The 25,701-nt window shown below is 41.0% G+C and overlaps 1 protein-coding gene across 2 annotated transcripts in view; it reads right to left on the bottom strand.

Moving 5' to 3' along the window:
- Positions 1 to 25,701, bottom strand: part of DNAH9 (dynein axonemal heavy chain 9) — a 377,141-nt gene that overhangs the window by 309,528 nt on the left and 41,912 nt on the right. For both annotated transcript variants that reach the window (XM_063799007.1, XM_016932363.4), the window contains 5 exons: positions 22,244 to 22,358; positions 17,910 to 17,978; positions 15,400 to 15,526; positions 11,281 to 11,536; positions 9,586 to 9,827 (listed from right to left, as the gene is read on the bottom strand). In XM_063799007.1, coding sequence (XP_063655077.1) covers positions 9,586 to 9,827; positions 11,281 to 11,536; positions 15,400 to 15,526; positions 17,910 to 17,978; positions 22,244 to 22,358 — 809 coding nt within the window. The remainder of the gene's footprint in view (positions 1 to 9,585; positions 9,828 to 11,280; positions 11,537 to 15,399; positions 15,527 to 17,909; positions 17,979 to 22,243; positions 22,359 to 25,701) is intronic.

Raw genomic sequence — 25,701 nt, forward strand, 5'->3', positions numbered from 1 at the left:
AGGGTTCTATTAGAAATAATGAAGCAACCTTGCAGATAACCCAGGAATTCAGTTGAGACCCTGGAAACACCATAAGTTAGAGCTGCTCGATTCCAGAGTAAGTCCTCTTTAGACCCTTAAAAAGTGAGCCTCAACAGGATCAAGGTGATCCATCAGCAAATTAGTGGACTGCCAAAACAAAAATCAAACACTTTAAAGGAAAAAAATCCAGATTCTCAAGTGGCATTCAAGTGGCCTCCAACATGTCTAGCACATAATAAAAAAATTACTAGACATACAAAGAAGCAGAAAAAGGTGCCATTTAACCAGGAGAGAAAACAGTCACTAAAAACAGATTCAGAAAATAATCTGGGTAGGTCTCTGATTTCATAATTGTCATTCTAACCCCAGAAAACCTACTCATTAAACCTATTTTATGTGAGAGAAAATTAAACCTCTGTCTCATTAAAAAAGAGAAAAGAAATAGACTCAGAAAATAACACAGATATTGAAATTAGCAGATAAGAATATCATAATTTCACAAAATTTAGTGAAAAAGAATTTCAAGAAACCTACAAACTCCAAGCATGAAGAACACAATGACGACCAACTTGGGAATATTATCACTGTGCTGAAAAAATATCAAAGATTAAAAAAGAATCTAGTAAAATCAGCCTGAGATAAATAATACATTACATATAGAGAAACAAAGATTCAAATTATGACTGACTTCTTATAAGAAACATTGGAGGGTAGGAGATAATGAAATAACTTCCAAAAGAAAGCAAAACTATAAACACAATTGTGTACCAAATGAAACTGTCTTTTAAAAACAAAGATGAAATAAGGACATTTTTAGATAAACAAAGACTGAGAGAATATGTCATAAGCAGACCTGAACTTGAAGAAGTAGTAAATAAATTTCTTCAGGCTGAAGAGAAATAATCCCAGATGGTAATTTATATCTATAAAAGGGAATAACAAGCCTGAAGATGATGAGTATGTGAGTAAATATAAAACACTGTAAATATTTTTTCTTAAATTTTAAAAGTAAAAACTATAACACTGCATTGTGGGGCTCAATATGCATATTAATAGATACCATATATTTTACTATTAATATATATTATGTGTGTGTGCATATATATAAATATCTCACACAACAGCAGTATAAAAAATAGGTGAGAGGTTAAATTACGCCACACTTTTGCAAGGTTTCTGTAGGAAAAGTCTAAGTAGATTGTGATAAGCTGAAGATGCATACTGAAACCTAGAACAACCACTAGAATTGTAATGCAACAAGGTAAAGCTGAAATGCCAATTGAGAAATTAAAATAGAATACTAAAAAATATACAGTTACCCAACAAGCAGGTGTCAATGGAAGAGCAGAGGAACAAGAAAGCAATGAAGCAAATAGAAAACAAAAAGCAAAATTTAGTAGAGCTAAATTCAACCATACAAATACTTACATTAAATGTAAACAGTCTATGCATTCCAATTAATAGGCAGAGTTGTTAGACTTAAAAAATAAATTTGTATTATATGCCGACTATTAAGACAAGAAATTTCAATCCAAGAAACAAATAGGTTGAAGGTAAAATGGTGGGAAAAGATGCAAAATACAAAAAGTAAGAATAATGGATCAGAAAGGAAAGGCTATATTATTATCAGAAAAAAATAGATTTCAAAACAAGAGGGTATTTTTAGAAATAAAAAGGGAATTTCATAATGATAAAATGGTCAATTAATCAGGAAGTTGTAATAATTATAAATGTGCTAAAATGTTACACATTTATAATAATTATAAATGTGAAATTTATAGTTATTATAACAGAACTTAACAGAACTTCAAACACATGACAAAAAAATTTAACAGAACTAAAATTGAAATAGACAAATCCAAAATTGTAAGTGGAGATTTTAACACTCTACCTTCAATAATTGATAGAACAAGTAGCCTGTAAAAGATCGCAACAATGCTATCAATTGCTTTGAACTAATTTATATTTATAGAACACTACCCCCAACAAAAGAAGAATAAACATTATTGTCAAGTCTCCAAGGAACACTCAGTAAGATAGACTATATTCTGGGTCATGAAACAAGTCTCAGAAAATTCCCAAAGACTGAAAGCCTACAGAGTATCTTCTCTGAGCACAATAGAATTAAATTAGATATCAATTTTTAAAGATATCCAGAGAAGCTCTGAATATATGGAAATTAAACAACAAACTTCAAAGTGACCATTGAGTAAAATAAGTTATAACAAGAGCTGGGCATGGTAGTTCACACCTGCAATCCCAGCAGTTTGAGAGGTCAAGGCAGGTGGATCATTTGAGGCCAGGAGTTCCAGACCAGCCTGGCCAACAGGGCAAAACCTCATCTCTACTAAAAATTCAAAAATTAGCTGGGTATGGTGGCACATCCCTATAATCCCAGCCATTTGGGAGGCTGAAGCACAAGAATCGCTTGAACCTGGGAAGCGCAGGTTGCAGTAAGTTGAGACAGTACCTCTGCACTCCAGCCTAGGGGACAGAGCAAGACTCTGTCTCAAAAAAAAAAAAAAAAAGAAAAGAAAAGAAACATTTAAAACTGAATAACAATGCAAATGAGGTAGATCAAATTTGTAGAATGAAACTAAAGCACTACTAAAAGGGTAACTAGTATCACCATCAGCCCATATTCAAGAGAAAGGCTTAAAATCAAGACCCTAAGTTTATACCCTAACAGGCTAAAAACAGATAAGCAACTAACCCTAAAGTAACTTGAATGAAATGCTAAAAAACATAAATTAATAAACTAGAAAATAGATGAATAGAGAAAATTAGCAAAATCAAAATTTGGTTCTTTGAAAGGATTTATAAAATTAAGAAAAAGAAAAAATCTCTAGCAAAACCGACCAAGGAAAACAAGCCACAAATTGCCAATATTAGGAATGAAAAAGGATGCAGCACTACAGATCCCATAGACACATAACGTTGGGGTAATCAGACCCAACACCAGGTCGTGGGGGCTACGAAGTCCAGCAGAGTCAAAGGAATGAGATAAGACAAGTTAAGAGTACATAGGGTGGGTCCAGGGGGCCAATGCCAGTTTGGAGGCTGTGAAGGCCCCGAGCTCTGGGAGCCCACACTATTTACTGGTAATCAAACAAAGAAGCAGGTGGTGAGGACGTGCTGATGTAGGGGTAGACAGATGAGGATGTGAGGATAGAAAGGTAGCGGTGCATCAAGCGTAGCTGTGACGGTTTAGCATATGCTCTGCTACTTGAGATAAGGGAAAACAGGTTCTTCTAATTCAAGATACAATGAATTTATGATCTTGGGAGAGCAAGGAGCAAGGGGCCAGTGAGTCTGGACACATTCCAGAGGCTACAAGGGGTTTTACGCCCTGAAGCCTGGGTTCTCTCCCAGCCACAAGGGGTTTTATGCCCTGGGCTTAGATTGCAGTGCAGCAGGGCAGACTTCCACCCTTTGGCACAGAGCTTGGTGTTCCATAGGCCACAAGGGGTTTTAGACCCTGGAAGCAGGACATGTTCCAAGACTCTTTTACATTATGTCAGACAAGCAAGCCCTGCCTCAGCTCTTCTGCCAACACATAATGATAATAAGAAATAATTATGAACAATTTTTTTTGCCAGTAAGTTTTATAACTTAGATAAAATGAAAACGTTTGTAGAAAAAAACAACTTGCAAAAACTAATAAAGGTGTTAGGCAAAAAATCTAAATAGTCTTTCATCTATCTAAGAAATAATTATCAAACACTTTCCCCAAAAGAAACATCCATATCCAGAATTATTCCCTGGTGAATTCTATCACATATTTAAGATTGAGTTAAGACCAACCTTCCACAAACTTTTTCAGAAAATAAAAGAGGAAATACTTCCCAACTCATTTTATAAGGCTAGCATAATCTTAACACCGAAACAAGAACATCAAAAGAAAATAAAAGTAGAAGATAAATGTCATTCTTAAACACATGTACAAAAATCTTTTAAAATTATCAGAGCAAATACTATAATACATGAAAAGATTAATATGACATGACCGAATGCATTTATCTCAGAAATGCAAATTTGGGTTTAACATGGAAAAAAAAAAAGAACAATGTGCCCATTAACAGAAAAAAGGAGTAAAATTATATAACCACCTCAGGAGATGCAGAGAAATCATGTGATAAAATTCGATGTTTAATCATGATGAAACTCTTTTACTCAACTAGGAATAAAAGGGGTCTTCCTGGGTCTGACAAAGAACATCCATGAAACCCTACAGCTAAAAATTTAATGGTGAATTACCAAATGTGTCTCCATATAATTGGAAATGAGGCGAGCATTTCTACTCTCACCACTTCAACGTTATACTGAAGGTTCTAGCCAGAGCAATAAGGCCAAAAAGAAAAAAAAAAGACATAAAAAATTGGAAATAAAGAGGTAATATTGTCTCTATTTGCAAATGACTTATTTACATAGATCATCCTAAATTTACAAAGCAATTACTACATCTAATAAATTTAGAAAGATCATGGAATATAATATCAAAATGTAAAAATCAATGATGCTTGTATACACTACCTGATAGTAATTGGAAAATGAAATTAATAAAACAATTCCATTTGTTGTAGAACTGCAAACATAAAAAACTTGGTGCTAGATTTAATGGAAAATGTGTGAGACTTCTACACTAAAACTACAAAGCATTGCAGAGAAAAATTAGAGACTTAACTACGTGAAGAGATATGCCAGGCTCATAAATTGCTATATTCAATATTGTTAAGGTCTTTATTTTCCTCAAATTAATCTACAGATTTAAAGTAATCTCAGTCAAAATCACATCTAGCTTTTTTCCCCCTAGAAATTGGCAGGCTGAATCTAAAATTTATGTGGATATGTAAAGAACTTATACTAGTCAAAATGACCTTGAAAAGGAAAAACTGAATTGCAGGACATATAGAACCTGATTTTCAGACTTACTGATAATCAATTTTCTCTTGATCAATAATCAAGAACAAGTGGCATTGGTATTTTCCACCATATATATTTTATATTAATATTTTATACAATTAATCAATTTTCAACAAAGGTGCCAAAAAATTCAAAAGGGAAAGTTATTTTTAATAGTATGGGAACAATCAGATGTTACTATGGAAAACAATGAACTCAATTCCTGTAACCTCCTAAACAAAAATTAATTCAAGACAGATAATACTCCTGAATAAAAAAGTTAAAACTGTAAAAATTCTAAAAGAAAAAAAATAAAAGATATCTTTGCAATCTTTGGAGTAAATAGTTTCCTTAGGACTCAAAAGTACTAACCACAAGAGGAGAAAAGGGAAATCACACAACATGAAAATTTAAAACTATTTCTCATCAACATACATCAATAAGAAAATAAGTAAACCAACAATTTGGAGAAGATATTCACAATACACATATCTGTCAAAAGATGTGTAACCAGAAGCTGTAAACGATTGCTAGAACTATAAACCATCCAATTTAAAATGAGAAAAACACTTAGACACTTTATAGAAGAATTCATATAATTGGCCAATCAGCATATGAAAAAATATTCAAAAGTATAAATCTTCAGGGAAAGACAAATTAAAATTTCAGTGAGATACAAAAACACACTGACTAAAATGGTAAAAATTTAAAAGACCACAACATAAACCCACAATTTGGTGAAGAAGTAGAGCAACTGAACTTTATTACACTGCCACTGGGAGTATAAATTACACAATCACTTTTGAAAACTGCTGGGCTATTACTTACAAACATTAAACATATGCCTACTGATGACCCTGCAGTTCTCAAGAGAAATGAAAACATATGTCCATGGAATAACTTATATCAGACTGTACATACAAGCTTTATTTATAATAGTCTGAAACTAGAAATAACTCAAAGACCATCATCAGGGGACTGGATGAATGAATTCTGTTATATTCATACAATGGAATTCTAGCAATAAAAAGAATTAGACTCGAAATAAATGCAACAATATGGATAAATCTCAATAACACTAGGCTAAGTTTTAAAAAGGCAGACACAAAAGAGAACTTGCTACGTAATTCCATTTATAGGAAAAGACAAATCTATATTGACAAAAAGCTGATCAGTGATTGAGGCTCGCAGGAGAATGGGGATGTATTGACTGGAAAGAGGGACAGGTGAACTTTCTAGGGTGATAGCAAATGTTCTGTATTGTGGTAGTTACCTGAGTGTATACATCTGTAAAAACTCACTGAGCTCTATGTATACTTTTTGTCTGTACGTTGTACTGCATGTATATTATACTACAACTTTAATAAATGAATAACCAACTGCACCCAAATATCCAACAGTGGGATGAGTTAGTCAAATCCTGGTGCATCCACACAATTAAACGTTACACATGATATCATAGAAGATAATTAGTGACATAGACAGTTATTGGGTACACTGCTTTAAAAATCTAGTTATAGCAAATCAGCAAGAAAAGAACAAACAATCCCATCAAAAAGTGGGCTAAAGATGTGAACAGACAATTCTCAAAAGAAGATAAACAAATGGCCAACAAATATATGAAAAAATCCTCAACATCACTAATGATCAGGGAAATGCAAATCAAAACCACAATGCAATACCACCTTACTCCTGCATGAATGGCCATAACCAAACAAATAAAAAAAAATAGATGTTGGCGTGGATGTGATGAAAAGGGAACACTTTTACACTGCTGATGGGAATGTAAACTAGCACAACCACTATGAAAAACACTGTGGAGATTCCTGAAAGAACTAAAAGTAGAACTACCATTTGACCCAGCAATCCCACTGCTGTGTATCTACCCGGAGAAAAAGAAGTCATTATATGAAAAAGATACTTGGCACAGGCCTGTTTATAGCACTACAATTTGCAATTGCAAAAATATGGAACCAGCCCAAATGCCTATCAGTCAATGAGTGGATAAAGAAATTGTGATATGTATATGTATGTGTGTGTGTATGTGTGTGTGTATATATATGTATATATATATATATATATATATATATCCCACCCTTTCCTCTGAGTCCCCAAAGTCCATTGTATCATTCTTATGCCTTTGCCTCCTCATAGTTTAGCTCCCACTTATGAGTGAGAACATACAATGTTTGGTTTTCCATTCCTGAGTTACTTCACTTAGAATAATGGTCTCCAATTCCATCCAGGTTGCTGCAAATACCATTATTTCATTCCTTTTCATGGCTGAGTAGCATTCCATGGTGTGTGTGTGTGTGTGTGTGTGTGTATATATGTATATACATGGTGTGTGTGTGTGTGTATATATACATGGGGACTGTAGCTCTGCATTTATCCAATATATTACACAACCTCCAGGGTAGTCATAAAGGTCCCTTAGGTCAAATACGAAACTTAGTAATTAGGCCTTAAATAATGTTTGCCTTTTGATAATTTAAATATTTTTAGACAAAAACCACTGAACAGAAGCTCCATGAACAGAAGAAATTTTTATCTTTTTCTCTAAATTTTTATCTTTTATCTAGTTCTATACACATACACACACACACACACACACACACACACACACACACACACACCATGGAATGTTACTCAGCCATGAAAAGCAATGAAATAATGGCATTTGCAGCAACCTGGATGGACTTGAAGACCATTATTCTAAGTGAAGTAACTCAGGAATGGAAAACCAAACGTTGTATGTTCTCACTCGTAAGTGGGAGCTAAACTATGAGGAGGCAAAGGCATAAGGAGGATACAATGGACTTTGGGGACTCGGAGGAAAGGGTGGGAGGTGGGTGAGGGTAAAAGACTACACATTGGGTACAGTGTACACTGCTCGGGTGATGGGTGCCTATGTACCAATTAGCAGAAAAAGATAAAAATGTCTTCTGTTCGTGGAGCTTCTGTTCAGTGGTTTTTGTCTAAAAATATTTAAATTATCAAAAGGCAAACATTATTTAAGGCCTAATTACTAAGTTTTGTATTTGACCTGAGGGACCTTTATGACTACCCTGGAGGTTGTGTAATATATTGGATAAATGCAGAGCTACAGTCAGACAGCTCTGCTTCCTATTAACTGGGCAGCTACAGACAATTAATTTAGCCTGTCTGTGCCTTCGTTTTCTTATCAATAAAATAATGAAAGTATCTGATTTTCATGAGAATTACATGAAATGGACAATGCTTAGGACAGTGCCTGGCACTGTATGGTAGTGTATAGTAGATACTAGATAAATATCAACTACTATTATTGTGTTATAATAAGTATTATTATTAAAGTGTCTGAACTTTTAGAGACTTTTGTGATAAGTATTTTGGCTTGTGGCCATTTTTGGTTATTTCCTGGTTGACCCCTGGATAATTAAAATGTTACAATATGTACTTTTCTCTAGGTCACTGTGCTTGCCTCACTGATTTTGTGATTTGTCTGAATTTTTTCTCATTCTGACTTTCAAGAACATGGATTTGAGCATTTGTCATCACATAGATAGGTGATAGATCAATAGATAGATACATAGACGATAGATGGATGATAGATAGATTTTAAACTTTTAAAATCTTAAGTAATTCCTTTTTTTTGCTTGATGGTTTTCTTCTACCTCAAAGCGGGGACTATATCTTACATTTTCTTGGTATTCGATACAGTGCCCAGGATAGCTATGGAAATACAGCTGGTGGATGGATGGGTGAATGAGTGGATGAATGAACAGTTGGATGAAAGAAAGACGAATGAAAAGCAGATGCCTGGGTTCTACAACAGCTGCTGATTTACTGGATGTGGGGACAGAAGGGGTTAAAAATTAAATCAACTTGAGGGACTCTTCAACTTGAGCAGCTCTTTACTCTCAAAGACAAAATTGGGATACTTATCTTAATTCTGGTAATCATTAGTGCTTAAGGCTCAACATTTTTATTGTGCTTCAAACCACAGAAAATCCACAGATAACAACTGTGATTCACTTGTGACTTTCCACAGGAGTCAACTTGTCAGACATGGCCCTATAGCTACTTGCGTAGGGCTGGAGCTGGTGGCCATTTATAATCCTTTCCCGTTGTTCAAAAGGAAGCTTCAGTCTTTGACGATGGGACGTAAAGTTTCCCTGACCACTAATGCAGGGCAGAGCTTTACAGCATGAAGTGTAGCACTCTGCATTTTTTCCTCTTATCACACACAGTTAGGGATACCATGGTAGTCTTTCATTTCTTTAGGCTCTACGGAGCCGGGTTATAAGGATGATGCTGGAGGACCACAATATGTTGTGTGGGCAAGCTGGGATGGGGATGGTTACTACAGTGGATAATTTGGGATTTTGCCCTTGTCATCTTCTTCTGTTCCCTTGGGGGTAGGTGTGAGACTGAAGTCATGTGACAATTAAGTGTTGTCACCATGAAGATAGTAATAATTTCAACACATTGATACCAAAATGCAACTTTTCATTTGCCCAGTCTATTAGCTTTAGTCTTTTGCTATCAGCCTAAACTTCTATCCTTGTCTTCGGAAGACACTGCACTTATTGATTGTCCTAATCACTTATTCATCCAAACACACTTTTTGATGCTTTCCCTAAACTTGTAGTATGTGCACCTGAGTGGCTGGGTTATTACCTGAACAAGGGCATGGATCTTAAGGCCAGATTCCTTGATGAGATTGTAATATTTTTCCATTCGATCATGCCGATCATCCAGAGAAAGAAGGGATTCCCTTTTTCCATCTTTTCTCTTAAATATTGGAGTCACCCATGTTTTCATGATGTTTTGGATCTCTTCCACATTGTCTTTAGTTTTCTGAATTCTTTGTTCAAGATCATGAATACTACTGGTGATTTCAGTGACATAATCACAAATGCCTGTTCCCCAAAAGAAACATAATTAATTGAAATAGCCTGCAGTGGCATAGCTAAAGGGCTAGTTGCTATGAAAGATAGGGATTTAATACTTGCGAGTGTTATAAGACCTTTCTACACAGGTAACTTCATTATCGTCAGAATATTCTCCCTCCTAGTTGTATTAAAAAGCCAACCCTGGCCGGGCACGGTGGGTCATGCCTGTAATCCCAGCACTTTGGGAGGCTGAGGCGGGCGGATCACGAGGTCAGGAGATCGAGACCATCCTGGCTAACACGGTGAAACCCCGTCTCTACTAAAAATACAAAAAATTAGCCGGGTGGGGTGGTGGGTGCCTGTAGTCCCAGCTACTCGGGAGGCTGAGGCAGGAGAATGGCGTGAACCCGGGAGGCAGAACTTGCAGTGAGCCGAGATTGTGCCACTGCACTCCAGCCTGGGTGACAGAGCAAGACTCTGTCTCAAAAAAAAAAAAAAAAAAAAAAAAAAAAAAAAAAAGCCTACCCTTACCATAATCCTGATTATGGAGGAAGAGAAAGAGGTAATGCTTACTTACCAAGCACACAAAAGTTGGTACAGCTGCTAGGGAATGCAATTTTATATCCAAACACCAGTGAGACTTGATGACCTTATTTGGGTTAATCTTTCTTTTAATGTTTTAAGCACTTTCATCGTGTTAAATTTTGAAAATGTCTTTTCCTCTTGTATATGAAATAAAGTTCTAACTTGTTTAATATGGCATTCTAAGACTTTCATGAATCAACTATAATCTTTTTTTTTCAAACTTTAACACTTCTGAGGACCCTAATTCGAATTAATCTCCCTCTCCTTTGATTCCCTCCTGTGAATCCCTCTCCTGCTATTCATCACACTTCATTTTTACCTCTATGATGGCTTTTCATGAAAGTCATCATATGGCTCTGTATAAGTTATGTTGTATATCTGTCTGTTGTCCCCACTAAATGTGAGCTCTTTGAGGGTAGAGACCATGTCCCATACACCTCAAATCTCTCTAATTTGTCACACAGTACCCTGCGCGTATTAATCAGCCAATGAAAAGTGTATTGAATTGAGAGATACCAGAGAAGTCAATGCATACTGCTTTAAGATGCTTACAATCTACTTAAGAAAATTAAATAACAAAGATAATATAGTAAGAGCTGTCACTCATGGAGGACCCAATATATGCTGGAGACTGTAGGAGATCTCATGCAACTTCTGAGCCTCCCAACGTGCATGGCAGCAAGGTTTTCTAAATTTATCAACTATATCCATAGAAAAGGAAAAAAAGGAATACCAACCCTTCTTGCCTTCTCTGCTTGGATATGTGTCAAAGGAGAAGACAGACTTATGTTTCAACCCCAAATAAGATTACCAGGGAATAATTGGAGGTTCTATGAACTTTATTAGATCCTCGAATCTCCATGTTTTTGTCAGACTTCAGATGGTGCCCTGTTACCTTCTGTTTTCCAGTTCAAAGTCTCCTCTGCTGCTCTGAGGCGGAGATCAATATTTTGCAGCTCTTCCTCCACTAATGGAAATTCCACCTCCAGCAGAGTTTTCATAACCTTGTTGTACCAATTTGCCATCAACTCTAAATTAGCCACAAGCTGCCGATAGAAATCCCTGGAGGAGAACATGGCTGCTGCTGTCTCAGGCATGTGTTTCATCTCTCTGGGTTCAAGATAGCTCATTTCTTTCAGCACTGAAATCAGCTGGAGAAAAGAAGCAACACAAGTGTCTGTCGTTCAGTGATAATGAATAATCTGCAGCATTGGTCAAGGACTGGACAATCCCAGGAGGCCCAAAGATCTTCTGGGTCTTTTCTTAAGTTCTGCTCCTATCAGTTTCTTAAATCTAGTCTCAGAAAAGGAAAATCAAGTATCAGGCAGAAGGAAGATGTCTCGGAAAGAAACAAGGCTCCTAAATCTATACGTCATAAAGAAGAGGAAAACCTGAGAACAGAGACAAGTGTGATAGCAGGGGAGGGCTCTGCCTTCTGCGCTTTGGACAATGTGGCTGCGGAAATGATGGGCTCATAGGAGCCCAGCCAGTTCCCATCCAAGGGTGGTGGCCTAAAGGAGGAGAATCATCTGGCCTGGGCTACCAACATTCATGAGAAGCCTCAGGTTCAGACTTCTGGCATTCTCTCCAAATGAAACAGTTATAGCGAGACACTGGCAGGATTGAGAGGAGGTGCCCATAATAAAACTTTAGTTATTCAATGTAATCATTTGGAATATCCCACAACTTCTGTAACTCTCTGCTGGCATTTCCTTGTGTCTTAACATGCTAGGGGTTCAGGAAATGGAACTCATCCAGGCTGCGTTGAACTTCTGTGGGGTCCCAAATTCAGCAGCAACTGAAGAAGTGAGAAGCCAAGGAGAAAGATTTGTCCAATGAAACAGGCTTTCCAGGCACTCTCTTCTTCATCCTTCCTTATTTATTGATGTTTCTGTCTGAACCCATGAGGACTGATGGGCATAGGTACAAGTGATGAACAGATGGCCCCAGGTTCTCCCTATCTCCCCATCATATGAAGACACCTGGCTCCTAGCTCTCCTTCCAGTACTCTGGGTCAATTCTTTATTGCTAGTGGGCAAACCCTACTCAGCATTCAGACAAATGCTAACCATTTTGTGGGGAAATGGACTCAGTCTTCTAGTTTTAGCTCAAGATAGATATTAATAATTTAACTGTAAAAAGTGAAAAGAAAATAATTAAAAGAAAGATGTGGGGCTATTAATATAATAGGGAAGTAGAGAAAGTCATTCCAAACATAAAACCACAAAACATAAAAACTTTTGCGCATAAAATATCAACATAAAATGGCCAACATATTTGGCCATTTAAACTGGCAAAATTTTTGGAGCAGATTTCTTAGTATCTGTCACATATTTCCTAAGTATCCTAACAAATTCACAGGAAGAGAGGGTACTTCCACTAGCAAATGGGCAAAGGACATGAACAAGCAATTCAAAGAAGAATAAATATACATGAGTAATGAATATATGATAAAAATTCACATTTACTAGTAATCAAATACATGCAAATTGAACAACATTGAGTTTTTTTCTTTTAGTTCAACAGTCTGGAAACTATTTGAAGAAATGAACAGTATCTTGTTGGCAGGAAAATGACTGAGTTTCATCTTTCTAAAGAACAAGTTGATAATATACATGAAAAGTCTCAAAATGTGAATGCCCGTTAGCCCAGAAATTCCATTTCTGGACTTTTATCCTAAAGAAATAATCAGGAATGCATACAATCAAAACTAGGGATATTTGTTGTAGCATTATTTATACCATGCTTTATCCAATTTAAGATGTCATCAATTGTAAGATTCACTATTATTTTATATGCAACAAAAAAGAAAAACATGCAGTCTATTAAACTAAAAACATGCCAATTTCAGAGATATAAATATGTAAAAAGATGCCTCCTAGAATCAATGAAATATAGACTGATGAAACTGTAAAATGATGTAAATGCCCAATAAGACATTTAAATAATTTAAATGATTTACATAAATTTGAAAAAATTAACCTATACGATTCTTATCCTGTCCCCAGAGGGGCAAATTTCTGATCATGTCCCTCTAGACTAATAAGATAAGTGTGTTACTGTTCATTCTTTTTTTTTTTTTTTTGAGATGGAGTTTCGCTCTTGTTGCCTAGGCTGGAGTGCAATGGCGCAATCTCGGCTCACGGCAACCACCACCTCCTAGGTTCAAGCAATTCTCCTGCCTCAGCCTCCTGAGTAGCTGGGATTACAGGCATGTGCCACTACGCCTGGCTAATTTTTTGTATTTTTAGTAGAGATGGGGTTTCTCCATGTCCGTCAGGCTCATCTTGAACTCCTGACCTCAGGTGATCCACTCGCCTCAGCCTCCCAAAGTCCTGGGATTATAGGTGTGAGCCACCACGCCCGGCCCTGTTCATTCTTAATAGCCCAGCTTTGGCCACGTTGCTTGAAGTTGTATGTCAAGGGGTGATCGTGTTCTTCTTTGACTTGCTAAGCTTGTAGTTGTCCCCCATCAACTCACATTATAGTTTAGGTATTAATATTTATCCCTACCCCCCTTTTTCTTCTTTCCTCCCTCCTTTCCCTTCTATGGCCTGCAAACATCTATAAAGTGTGCCCTATGTGTTACACATTAAGGCAGATAAGGTCCTTGTCCTTGGAGTATACAGAGGCTGGTCCATCTTGAATACATGACCAAGTATGGTTATATACCAAGGACTTAATTACTATATAGTAATATATCTTATACTGAGGACTTATCTCAAGGGCTTAATTACTATATTACAACATGGAAACTGTGGCCTACTTGGTAATCCAGATATTCATCTCTTTAGGCATTTAATATTCAATATTGCTCACAGTGAATGCCAATGAAATTGATCCAAGGAGTTCAGTAAGTTAAACAGACTCACGTCTTGCCAAAGTGAAGACATGAATTCTCTATATTCCTTGTTGACTTTGATTGCAGAGGAGGAAGCAATGTTCTACTTAAATTGCAATTTTCTAGAAAGACACCAATATGCCATCAGCTTGGTTTTCAGCTCAATCTATAGTGCATTCCTGGAGCATACGCCATCAAGGCAGATGTAGGTGACTGCTTTTAGCTTAGTGTGACCAATACAGTTTTTTTCAACCTGAGTAATATTATTTTTGAAACCAACTAACCTTTAGTTATCATTTTTCTCCAGCATTAAACTTTCTGTGGCTGCTACGGTCCCCACTGGTCTTCCATCCTTCTGATCATCTAAAACAGTTTCTCAACCTCAGCACTATTCACATTTTTGACAAGTAACTCTGTGGTGGTACACAGTCCTGTGCATTGCAAGAAGTTTAGCAGCATCCCTGCTATCTATCCACTAAATGCCATTGGCACTCCCGCCTAGCTTGACAAACAAAAATGTTTCCAGGAGGACAAAATCACCACCAGTTGAGAACCACTAATCTAGAGTCTTATTTCCAAAGCCACTCCTCTGGGATTTACCATATGCCATCTAGTGAAGATAAAATTTTGCATGTTAAGGTTGTGACCCCCAACTAGACCGTGGGTTCCTTGAGGGCAGGAGCCAAGTCTTATATGCACTTGGTTGGCCCTCCAGCATCTAGTCAATGGCCTTCAGACATGGTAAGTTCAAGGTAGGCCCAGTGGGCTATGTTTGTTACCAAATGATTGGTGATCTTTTGTAGTACTTCCTGTTGTGCAAAATTGAAGCAAATATATTGAGCAACCCTAGTGAAAAATGTGAACATGGACAACTTAATAAAACACTACGCCCCAGAATTCATCCCCAAAAAGAAATCCAGGGTACAAATTATTTTGAGAATCTTTTGCATGTTCTTATAAAAAGTCTTTGTGCTGGGAGGCTGAGGTAGGAGAATCACTTGAACCCAGGAGGTAGGGGTTGTAGTGAGCTGAGATCGCGCCACTGCACTCCAGCCTGGGCGACAAGAGTGAAACTCCGTCTCAAAAAAATAAAAGTCTTTACGCTTTTGAAATCAGCAGAGTTCAAAGAAACTCTTCAGGAACCCAAAAGAGAGCTACTGTCAGCCAACTGACCTGTGGGTTAAAGTTGATAGTGATCTCCTTCGTCTCTGGGTCACGTTTTAGAAGTGGTTGGGAAAGATTGTACTGTGACTTCTCTGATACTGTCCGGCACCAATCCTCATAAAGTCTTGTCTCATACCTGCAAGGGTCAGAGACAATAGCCACCTCATAAGCCCCCTCCAAGCTCGCCAGTGCCTGGTCATGATCTGTAACATAAATTGAAGATACTACTAGTCATTGACCCAGCCAGGCTGGGTCAGCTTCTGCGAGTAACCACAAATTTCTTTCTTTCTTTTTGAGACAGAGTTTCGCTCTTGTTGCCCATGCTGGAGTGCAATGGTGTGATCTCGGCTCACTGCAACCTCTGCCTCCCGGGTTCAAGTGATTCTCCTGCCTCAGCCTCCCAAGTAGCTGGGATTACAGGCATGTGCCACCACGCCCGGCTAATTTTGTATTTTTAATAGAAATGGGGTTTCTCTGTGTTGTTCAGGCTGGTCTCGAACTCCCGACCTCAGGTGATCTGCCCGCCTTGGCCTCCTAAAGTGCTGGGATTACACGCTTGAGCCACTGCACCCGGCCATAGCCACAGATTTCTAAAGGTAGCATTGCTTAAATCAGAGAAGAGGAGAAAGACCCCATGAGATCTTTTGAGGGGATAAGGAAGTTGTGATTAGTCTCAGTAAATGTTGCAAGAAGTTACTGGGGAAGATTCGCTCTCACACTAATCTTTACGTAGCTCATGGACGTTCATCATTCAGTCATGACACACTGACCAAGCACCTACCATGTGCTGGACTTCGGGGATACAAATGACGGATGAGTACCTGACAGTAAAGGCAGTTAATGGTGGGGATCGCAGGCCAACAGATCACCCTGACACAGTGCAGCAACTGCAATCCTAAAGAAATGTACAGCTGTAATCCCAGCACTTTAGGAGGCCGAGGCAAGTGGATCACCTGAGGTCGGGAGTTCGAGACCAGCCTGACCAACATGGAGAAACCCCGTCTCTACTCAAAATACAAAAAAAAAATTAGCCGGGCTCGGTGGCTCACACCTGTAATCCCAGCACTTTGGGAGGCCAAGGCAGGCGGATCACAAGGTCAGGAGATCGAGACAATCCTGGCTAACACGGTAAAACCCTGTCTCTACGAAAAATACAAAAAATTAGCCGGGTGTGGTGGTGGGCGCCTGTAGTCCCAGCTACTCGGGTGGCTGAGGCAGAAGAATGGCGTGAACCCGGGAGGCGGAGCTTGCAGTGAGCCGAGATTGTGCCACTGCACTCCAACCTGGGTGACAGAGCAAGACTCCGTCTCAAAAAAAAAAAAAAAAAAAACAAAAAAACAAAAAAGAAAAAGAGAAATGTACAGGACATCAGGCACCTAATAGCAGAGGTGGAGGGCTGGGGATAATAAGGAGAATGTCAGGGAAGGTTTCATAGGAGAGGTGATGAAGGGATGCTTGCTTGGGTCTCAGAGGATGGCCAGAGGTTGGGTGGCAAAGGGAGAGTGAGCATTCCTGGCGTAGCCAAAGGGTAGAGGTGAGAAACAGCATGCTTTAAACTGTGTGCTTGAAACAAGGACTACAGAGCATGGCAGAGGCTGGAGGTGGTGTCGAGGAGGCAAGAACCACCTCAGGGAAGACTTTTCATGTCATGTTAAGGAGGCTGTGAGAACCACCGCAAGGCCTCCCAGCTGGTGGTGGCTATGGTGACATTACTGGATTTGGTAACAATGTGGGTACTGAGGGGAACAGATCTGGAGGCAGCAAGGACTGTTAGGAAGCCACTGCAGCAGTTCAGCCTGGAGAAGTTCCAGTCTCTTGTGAAGACGCTGGTGGTGGAGACAAAGAGGAGTGGATGGACTTGAAGTTATTTTGGAGGTAAAAGGGGTGGAATGTGTGTTACTTGCCAGGTAGAGGTGCTGTTAATTAATCTGTCTGGAACAATGCTAAGCATAATCACAATTATAATCTCAACGGCCACTATTCTTCCCTCCTGAACCAGGAGAAAGAACAAATGGCAGAAGGAGAAATCAAGACAATGGCTGTTTCTAGACCCTAAGCCCTTGAAAGACTTATTCAGCTTTAAAGCAGTTACAACTTTGAAGTCATATAAAATTTTCACTCTTATGCTTTCTCAATAAAATGATGCAGGAAGTACTTTTTAAAACTTATTGTCTCTTTGTGCAGCATGCACTGTTGCTTTCTGCTGAGTAAGCAGCTGTTGCAATTTTCCGTGACACCCGTCTCGGAGTTCCATGAGTAGCACCCCACTCCTAGCTCTAGTTCACACTCCCAGCAAAACTACACTGGAAAAGTATTTATTTCCAGAATACAGCTGAATTCCCCAGATACCCTGTGTGTGTGCAACCCGGAAATACTGTACTCACAAATATCGTGGTTATAACATAAAACATAGAGTGATACTTCGGAGCCACTGAGGAATCTGCACAAACTCGGAGCTGCAAAAGGCAGCATGGAGGCTGTGCAATCTGCAGACCCACGCAATGCCAGAAGTTGCTTACTTTTCTAGCAATGACAGCATATCTTCATATTTTTGTTTCATTCGCTTTCCTTCTGCAGATTCCATGCAACTACTCGTACAAAAGAGAAAAAGTGACACAGAATTAGAAGAAGTTAAAGTAATAATCCGAGGAACAAACTGCAGTCTCCAAAGAAGAGCGTGAATAGCTCCTTGGCTCGTTTCCAAACAGCCCTGAAAGAGCCTTTCTTCTTCCCGAACATCTTACTCTGGCCACTAGAGGGCATCTGCACTTCCTGAAACGCAGGCAGCTCCGCAAGTGTCAGAGCTCTCATAACCTTTCCTGCCCGCAGCTCCACCAGCACCCTCACCTAGCTGAGCCAGTCACGCACAAGGTATGTGAGGTCCTTCAAAAATCTGAATAAAAGGGAAATTGAGATATGAAAAAATTCTAGGTGCTGTAATTTTCTGTATTTAAGACCATCAATGTTATATACAGTCATGCACCACATAATGGCATTTTGGTTAACATATATACACATATATGACTGCGGTCCCGTAAGATTTTAATGACGCTGAAAAATTCCTATTGCCTGTTGACATGGTGCAACGCATTACTCCCATGGCTGTGGTGATGCTGGTGTAAACAAACCTACTGTGCTGCCAATCGTATAAAAGTGTACAGTAATGTCCTAGGCCTTCACATTCACTCACCACCCACTCGCTGACTCACCTACAGCAACTTCCAGTCCTGTGAGCTCCATTCATGGTAAGTGTCCTACACAAGTGTACCATTTTTTAAATCTTTTATACCTTATTTTTTGCTGTACTTTTTCTATGTTCAGGTATGTTTAGATACACAAACACTTAGTATAGTGCTACAATTGCCTGCAATACTCAGGAGAGTCACTCGCTGCACAGGTTTGTAGCCTGGGAGCAATACACTGGACCATAGAGTGTATTGATCATAGAGTGTATTAATCATAGGCTAAGCTAGGCCATAGAGCGTATTGATCATAGAATGTATTGATCATAGAGCATATTGATCATAGAGCATGTTGATCATAGAGCGTATTGCTCCTAGGCTAAGCTAGACCATAGGGCATTTGTAGCCTAGGAACAATACTCTAGACCATAGACATAGGTTTGTGTAAATACACTCTATGATGTTCACATAATGATGAAATTGCCTAAGGATATATTTCTCAGAACATAACCCCATTGTGAAGTGATACATGATTGTCTATAACACTATATGCCAGGTAAATATCTATATAGGTACAGATATATTAACATGTTTTTAATATATTTAAATATATATGTTTCCCCTTTTCTGAAATCCATCTAGAACACGCGATCCGAAACACTACCAGTTCTTCACGTTTTTACATGAGGGTCCCTCCCAGCTCTTACCCCTGAAACATGTGCACATGTAATACACATACATGAAAGTGCACATGGACGTACATATAACATGTGTAAACACAAGTGTGCACACACACACACAAATGGAGGCTTCTGCAGGAATGCTAAGGACCACGGAAGAGAGTGTGGCTCGAGGTACGGTTACCCTCAACTGGTTTTGACACTTCCTGCAACACTAATGAAAGTCCAGTCCTGGAAGAAATTGGTGAAGTATCTTTAATTCTTCAAAATCTTCACACTAACTATGTGGTGGTTTGTTTCTATTTGACCTGCTGGCAAAACGAGGCAGCTTACTGCAGAGATTCCTTAAAATCCATCTGCTCTTTAAACCAACATAGGATTTCTTCACCAGATCCCTCGAGCTTTCCACAGAAGCCCTAGCGCCTGCAGAGAAAGCAATGAATTTGCTGGCGTTCTTTTTCCCCCCTGATTACTCAGTCCACGTTTGTGATGAAAGAGCAGATGCATCTGCCAGGCAGCAAGGAGAGGTAGAATATGCTCCAGCCCGAATGGGCGCTTTCCCTTGCCAAGCTGTGTGATTTCCACAAGCCCCACAGGCCCCAACACCGGGTCTCAGTTTTGTATCTAGAAAAGAATGAGGCCAGAGCAGAGTGAGGCTTCTCACATGGGCGTGTGGCCGAGTGGGTCTGGGAAGTCACAGGAATAAGCACAGTGAAATTCCTGCAGTTCCCATGTCACTTCATGGTGAGGAATCTAAAACATTTTCAATAACCAATCAATACCTATTATAGAATAGAATACACATTTTTTTTTTTTCTTTTGAGATGGAGTTTCGCTCTTGTCGCCCAGGCTGGAGTGCAATGGCGCAATCTCGGCTCACTGCAACCTCTGCCTCCCAGGTTCAAGCGATTCTCCTGCCTCAGCGTCCTGAGTAGCTGGGATTACAGGCGCCCCCCCCCCGCCCCCGCCCCCGCCCCCACCACACCTGGCTAATTGTTTGTATTTTTAGTAGAGATGGGTTTCACCATGTTGGCCAGGATGATTGCAAACTCCTGACCTCAGGTGATCCACCCGCCTCAGCCTCCCAAAGTGCTGGGATTACAGGTGTGAGCCACCATGCCCGGCCCATAATACACATTTGAATTCATTTTTAAAACAAGGGGGAGTTTTCACGGGAATTATAGAGGTCTCTGTTGTGTGCCTTCCAGATCGCCTCTTGGGACCAGGCCCTGGTACACCTCCAAACCTTCCTGCTTCAACCCCTGCCTCGCCCTGTCCCCTCCAGCCAGGAGTGTCGGCTGCTGCAGAAGTACCGCTGCCTCCCTCTTTGGGAGCAGCCTTGGCCAAAGAGAGCTGCCTCACCCAAAGGTCACGCCCCTCCCCAGGAAAGCCCACATCCAACCAGCTGATGTAGGGGTACAGAGGCAGAACAGCTCTGAAGGGCCCAAACTCCCTGGAGGACCGGCTGAGGCCCCCATTGCAACTTTCTTGCAGCTCAGCAGCTCAACTTCTTTCTCTGCCCGATCTGTTTCCCCTCCCTTCTTCATGAGTGCTGTTCCTGAAAGGATCTCTATAAATTCCTGCACACACATCATAGGTCTGCTTCCTGGGAACCAGACCTGTGACAGCTGCGGCAGTCCACATTCTAGGGGCAGCCCTGGCACCCCTCCCCATCCCATTCACCTATCTTCTCCCTTCTGCTGCGTGATTGAGATGCATGAGGGCTCAGATCTACTCCCCGCCAAACTTCCAGGGCTGGGGGGTCCCCGGGAAGCATTCTGGATTAGGAGCCTGGAGAATCAGGCATTTCTTCCAGTTCTTTCTTTGGCTGTCTCTAGGACCTTGGGCAAGTCACCTCCCTTCTCTCTTCATTTCCTCCATTTCTTCATCTGAAAATAAAGATCTCGCCCACACCCAAGCAGATGCTGCAAATGGGTCACCCGCTGGGCAGACCTGCCTCACAGGCATGCTTTGTTAGTTCTGCACAGAGTTTGAGAAAAAATGGAATCCTTGATCATTGGAAAATTGGATATCCAACTGTAAAATCCAGTTTCCAGCTTATCTCCAACAGTCAGGAGATTGCTCACATTGGGTCTGCTTTTCTGCTTGGCAATGCTGGAGTGGGGTGCTGGTGGCCCCCTGCAGACCCCATCCTGGCCATCCATTTGTCTGGCCTCTGATGGTGTTGAGTCTTCCCACTTGGGCCAGACCAGAGGGTCTCTAAGGCTCTTCCTAACTCCAAAAAGCCTGTGAGTCTAATGGCCAGAGTTTGATTCCTTTCCTTCTGTTGTGTTTTCCAAAACCTGTGTGCTGTCAGCAAGATTAAGTCTTTTAGAAAGAGGTATCAGAGAAAGACTGCCTTTCCTCAGCCAGCGTCTTAAACACAACATCACAATTAGCAGCTGAGTTGCTTCTATCTCAGCTTCTAACCTCAGCTATGAAGCAAGCTGAGGGTTTCCAAACCTGGTCACTGTCAGAATCACAGGAGGAGCTTGCTGAAGGGGCAGGTTCACAGCCCACACCAGATTCAGATTCAGCCAGTGACAGGTGAGGCCCTGGAATGTGCATCTTTAACAGGTTTCCCAGAGTTATCCCGATGGACAGAGACCTCATACTGCACTTGAGGAAACACTGGGCTTCATTATTTTCCAGTGGCCTCAGCAGCAAGGAGACATGATGTCAAAGGGAGACGTGTGGAAGAACTCCACAGAGCTTAAAATCCCTGGCTCACTGTCCTCCAGAAATGAATCCCCCAGAGCAAAATGAGTCAGCCAGTTACAGCACTTAACACCAAGGGCCCTGCCCTTCAGTCCAAATGCATCAATATCATGACTGCTTTGCCAATAGGTGTCTAATCCCTTGCTGGAAATGGAAAGAAAGGAAGATGATTTTCTGGCCTTCGTTAAGCAGGTTGCATTTCTACAACACTCAGATTCTAGAGCAGGAACAGCAGCCCAAGACAAGCCTGTCTTTCAGGAACACAGTACTCACGGGTGTGTGATGCGTCCAAAGTTGCTGAAAGGACCCTGGATGCGCTGCCTCAGCTCCTGTGCCCAGCGGAGGCCGCCAGCCACGGTGGGCATGTTCTTGTGCACCGGGGAGAACCCTGGAGACATGGCACAGACAGACCGAAATGAGTCTAGAGCACCTCAGTCCTCTCCGCTCGGCAAACACCTCCCACCAAGTACTCCACTTTTGCCTCATTATCTCCAGACTAAAGTCACCTGGGAGCACACTGGAGTTCCTGGGGGGTTCTGTTAAAGAGGAAGAAACAGTAACCCTGAGACGAACACTCCCAGCCTCAGGGGACCTGGGTCCAATGCCCAAGCTATTCTGATTTCATTGCTCTGGGAGGGGCCCAGCCATGAGTGTTTCAAGGAGTCTAACTCTTGTCACCCAGGCTGGAGTGCAGTGGCGCAATCGTGGCTCACTACAACCTCTGCCTCCCAGGTTCAGGTGATTCTCCTGTCTCAGCCTCCTGAGTAGCTGGGATTGCAGGCACCCACCACCACACGTGGCTAATTTTCGTATTTGTAGTAGAGATGGGGTTTCACCATATTGATCAGGCTGGTCTCGAACTCAGGTGATCCACCCGCCTCAATCCCCCAAAGTGCTGGGATTACAGGCGTGAGCTGCTGCACCTGGCCACAATTGAGTGTTTTTTTAAACGCTCTCAAGATGACTCTAATTGAACAGTCAGGGTTGAAACACTCCCTTAAACAGACAACTCAATCACCCTGGGTCTCAATTTTCACATCTATAAAATGGGAATAATATCTTCCCTGCCTAATTAACTTCCAGAGTTTCTGTGAGAATTCCGTAAGATGATGAATGAGGCAGGTCATGTGGATTATGGAGCCCTGGACTCGAGTCAGCACAGACTAGATATGCTTATGTTAGCCCAAGCAATGGGTTTGTCTGCTTATACTTGGTTGTCAAGATTTAACAAATGTGAGGTTTCGCTTTTTAAAGAATCTCACTTCCCAGCTTCTCTGGTAAAATGAGAAGATTAGCAAGAATCAGCTGGCATTTCTAACTAGCAACTAGAGAAGTGGCTACTTCCTTTATTTCACCGCAGGTACCACCCTTCCCTAGTGTCACCATGCTCAGTCCAGATCCATGATTTTCATTTCCTGCTTGTCCTCCATGATAGGCAAAACTCCAAGATGACCCCCAATGACCCTCACCCTTGCATAATCCTCTCCCCTTTAAGCATGGGTCAAAACTGTGGCTATGATGACAGCGTACTCCTGTGGTCATGATATGTCATACAGCAGGAGGAAGAGGACCCTGGGTGGGCCAGACCTAATCAGGTGAGGCCTTAAAAGCAGAATGTTTTCTCTGGCTGGTGGCAGGACAGGAAGGCAGAGATTTGATGCATAAGAGGATTTAACGTCCTGTTGCTGGCTTGAAGATGGAGGTGGCTACATGGTAATGAATGCAGATGGCTTCTAGTTGCAAAGAGTGGCCCTTGGCTGACAGCCAACAGGAAATGGGGACCTCACTCCTATAGTCATGAGGAACTGGATTCTACCAACAGCAAGGAGGATGGCAGTGGATTTTTCCTCTAGAGCCTCCAGATGCAAACTCAGGCTGACCAACACCTTGATTTCAGCTTTGGGATTCTCTCTGAGTAGAGAACCCAGATGCACCATGCTGGACTCCTGACCTACAGAAGTGTGAGCTGAGGGCCAGGCGTGGTGGCTCATGCCTGTAATCCCAGCACTTTGGGAGGCTGAGGCAGGCAGATCATAAGGTCGAGAGTTCGAGATCAGCCTGACCAACATGGTGAAACCCTGACTCTACTAAAAATACAAAAAAATTAGCCGGGCCTCGTGGCAGGCACCTGTAATCCCAGCTACTCTGGAAGCTGAGGCAGGAGAATCACTTGAACTGGGAATGCAGAGATTGCAATGAGCCGAGATCGTGCCACTGCACTCCAGTCTGGGCAATAGAGCCAGACGCCGTCTTAAAAAAAAAAGTGTGAGCTGAAAGATGGATAGTGGTGTTTTAAGGTACTAAGGTCGTGGTCATTTGTTACCGATATAGCTTCTGAAGGCATTTGAGTTTTCAAACTCTGTATCTGACCGTAAGAAGTCATGGGGATAATCCCACATAAGGCTTGGCCAACGGATTTTCTTAGAATGACTTCCAAGTGGAGGCAATTCTTGATGACCTCACCATGAAACCTACTTGCAAGCAGAGCAATCCTGTTACTCAGCTACTTAAAAGCCTTTGATAATTTCCCCTACCCTTGATCATGAATTCCAAATTCCCTAAGGTGGCACATTGAGCACTTCCCAAGCTGACCTCAAATGCCGTGGCCGAATGAGTGTCTTCTGCACACCTTGTTTGGCTATAGGCAGACCCAGCTGATCACATTCCATATCCTCTCATATCTGCTCTGAAGGCCTTTGTCTCCTCTGCTTTACTGTTGATCTCCCAACTTTTAGGGCTCAGCTCAAGACTACCTTTTCCATAAGCCTGCCCTCGAATCTCCCAGTCACGATGCATCTTGTCTTGTTAAGCCTGCCCTGGAATCTTCCATCCACAATGCATCTTTGCTTGGGGAGGAAGGAAGAGTTATAGTCTCTTCTTTATTTTCTTTTCATAATAAGAAGTTAATAATTTATTTCATCCAAATGGCATCATTTTTCAGATGTCAGAGGCCATTCAGTCCAATAATGACTTATTGAGCACCCGCTATGTGCAAAGCACTGTGCGACTGACTATAGGAATGTATTTTATTTCTTTCTTATTTATTTTATTTTTAGAGACAGGGTCTGGCTCTGTCGCCCAGGCTGGGGTGCAGTGGCAGGGTCATAGCTCCTGCAGCCTCGAACTCCTGAACTCAAGCGATCCTCCCACCTCAGCCTCCTGAGATACTAGGACTAGAGGTTCGCACCATCGCTCCCAGCTTGTTACCATTCTTTATAACTCAAGTCGAGCAGTACTCAACATTCTATAAAGAACCACCTTTTTGTATTAATTATTTTATCCCTTACCTTGACTTGCCACAGTATACAGTACCCACAGGCATGCTTGGCATGTAGTAAGGACTCAATAAATGTATGTAAAACTGAAATGCATTTGTTTTGACACGCAGCATCATAATAAAAATGGAGACATCATGCCTTGGCATGGTACTGCCCTTTGGAGGGCTCCTGCTGGTTCCTCCCACCAGAAGCATGGTTGCTATGGCATTGGAAGGCATAAGAAACTTTTCTCAGGCGTGTAAACATTTATTTTCGAATGGAGGCGTGTTGAAGATTAGTCAGTGTAGCAATACTGATCAAGGGTCAACTCATACATAATGCCAAGGTCTCAGCTGAACAGAAGCAGTCAAGACTGTACCACGCTGGGTCAGCCTGCCAATCTCAGCCCCAGAAACAGGGAAAGCCATAGTTCAGAGAGCTCCCCAGTCACCCAAGGTGGTCTGGAATTTCAAG

This window comes from Pan troglodytes, chromosome 19 (assembly GCF_028858775.2).
Source record: "Pan troglodytes isolate AG18354 chromosome 19, NHGRI_mPanTro3-v2.0_pri, whole genome shotgun sequence".
Lineage (NCBI taxonomy): Eukaryota > Metazoa > Chordata > Mammalia > Primates > Hominidae > Pan > Pan troglodytes.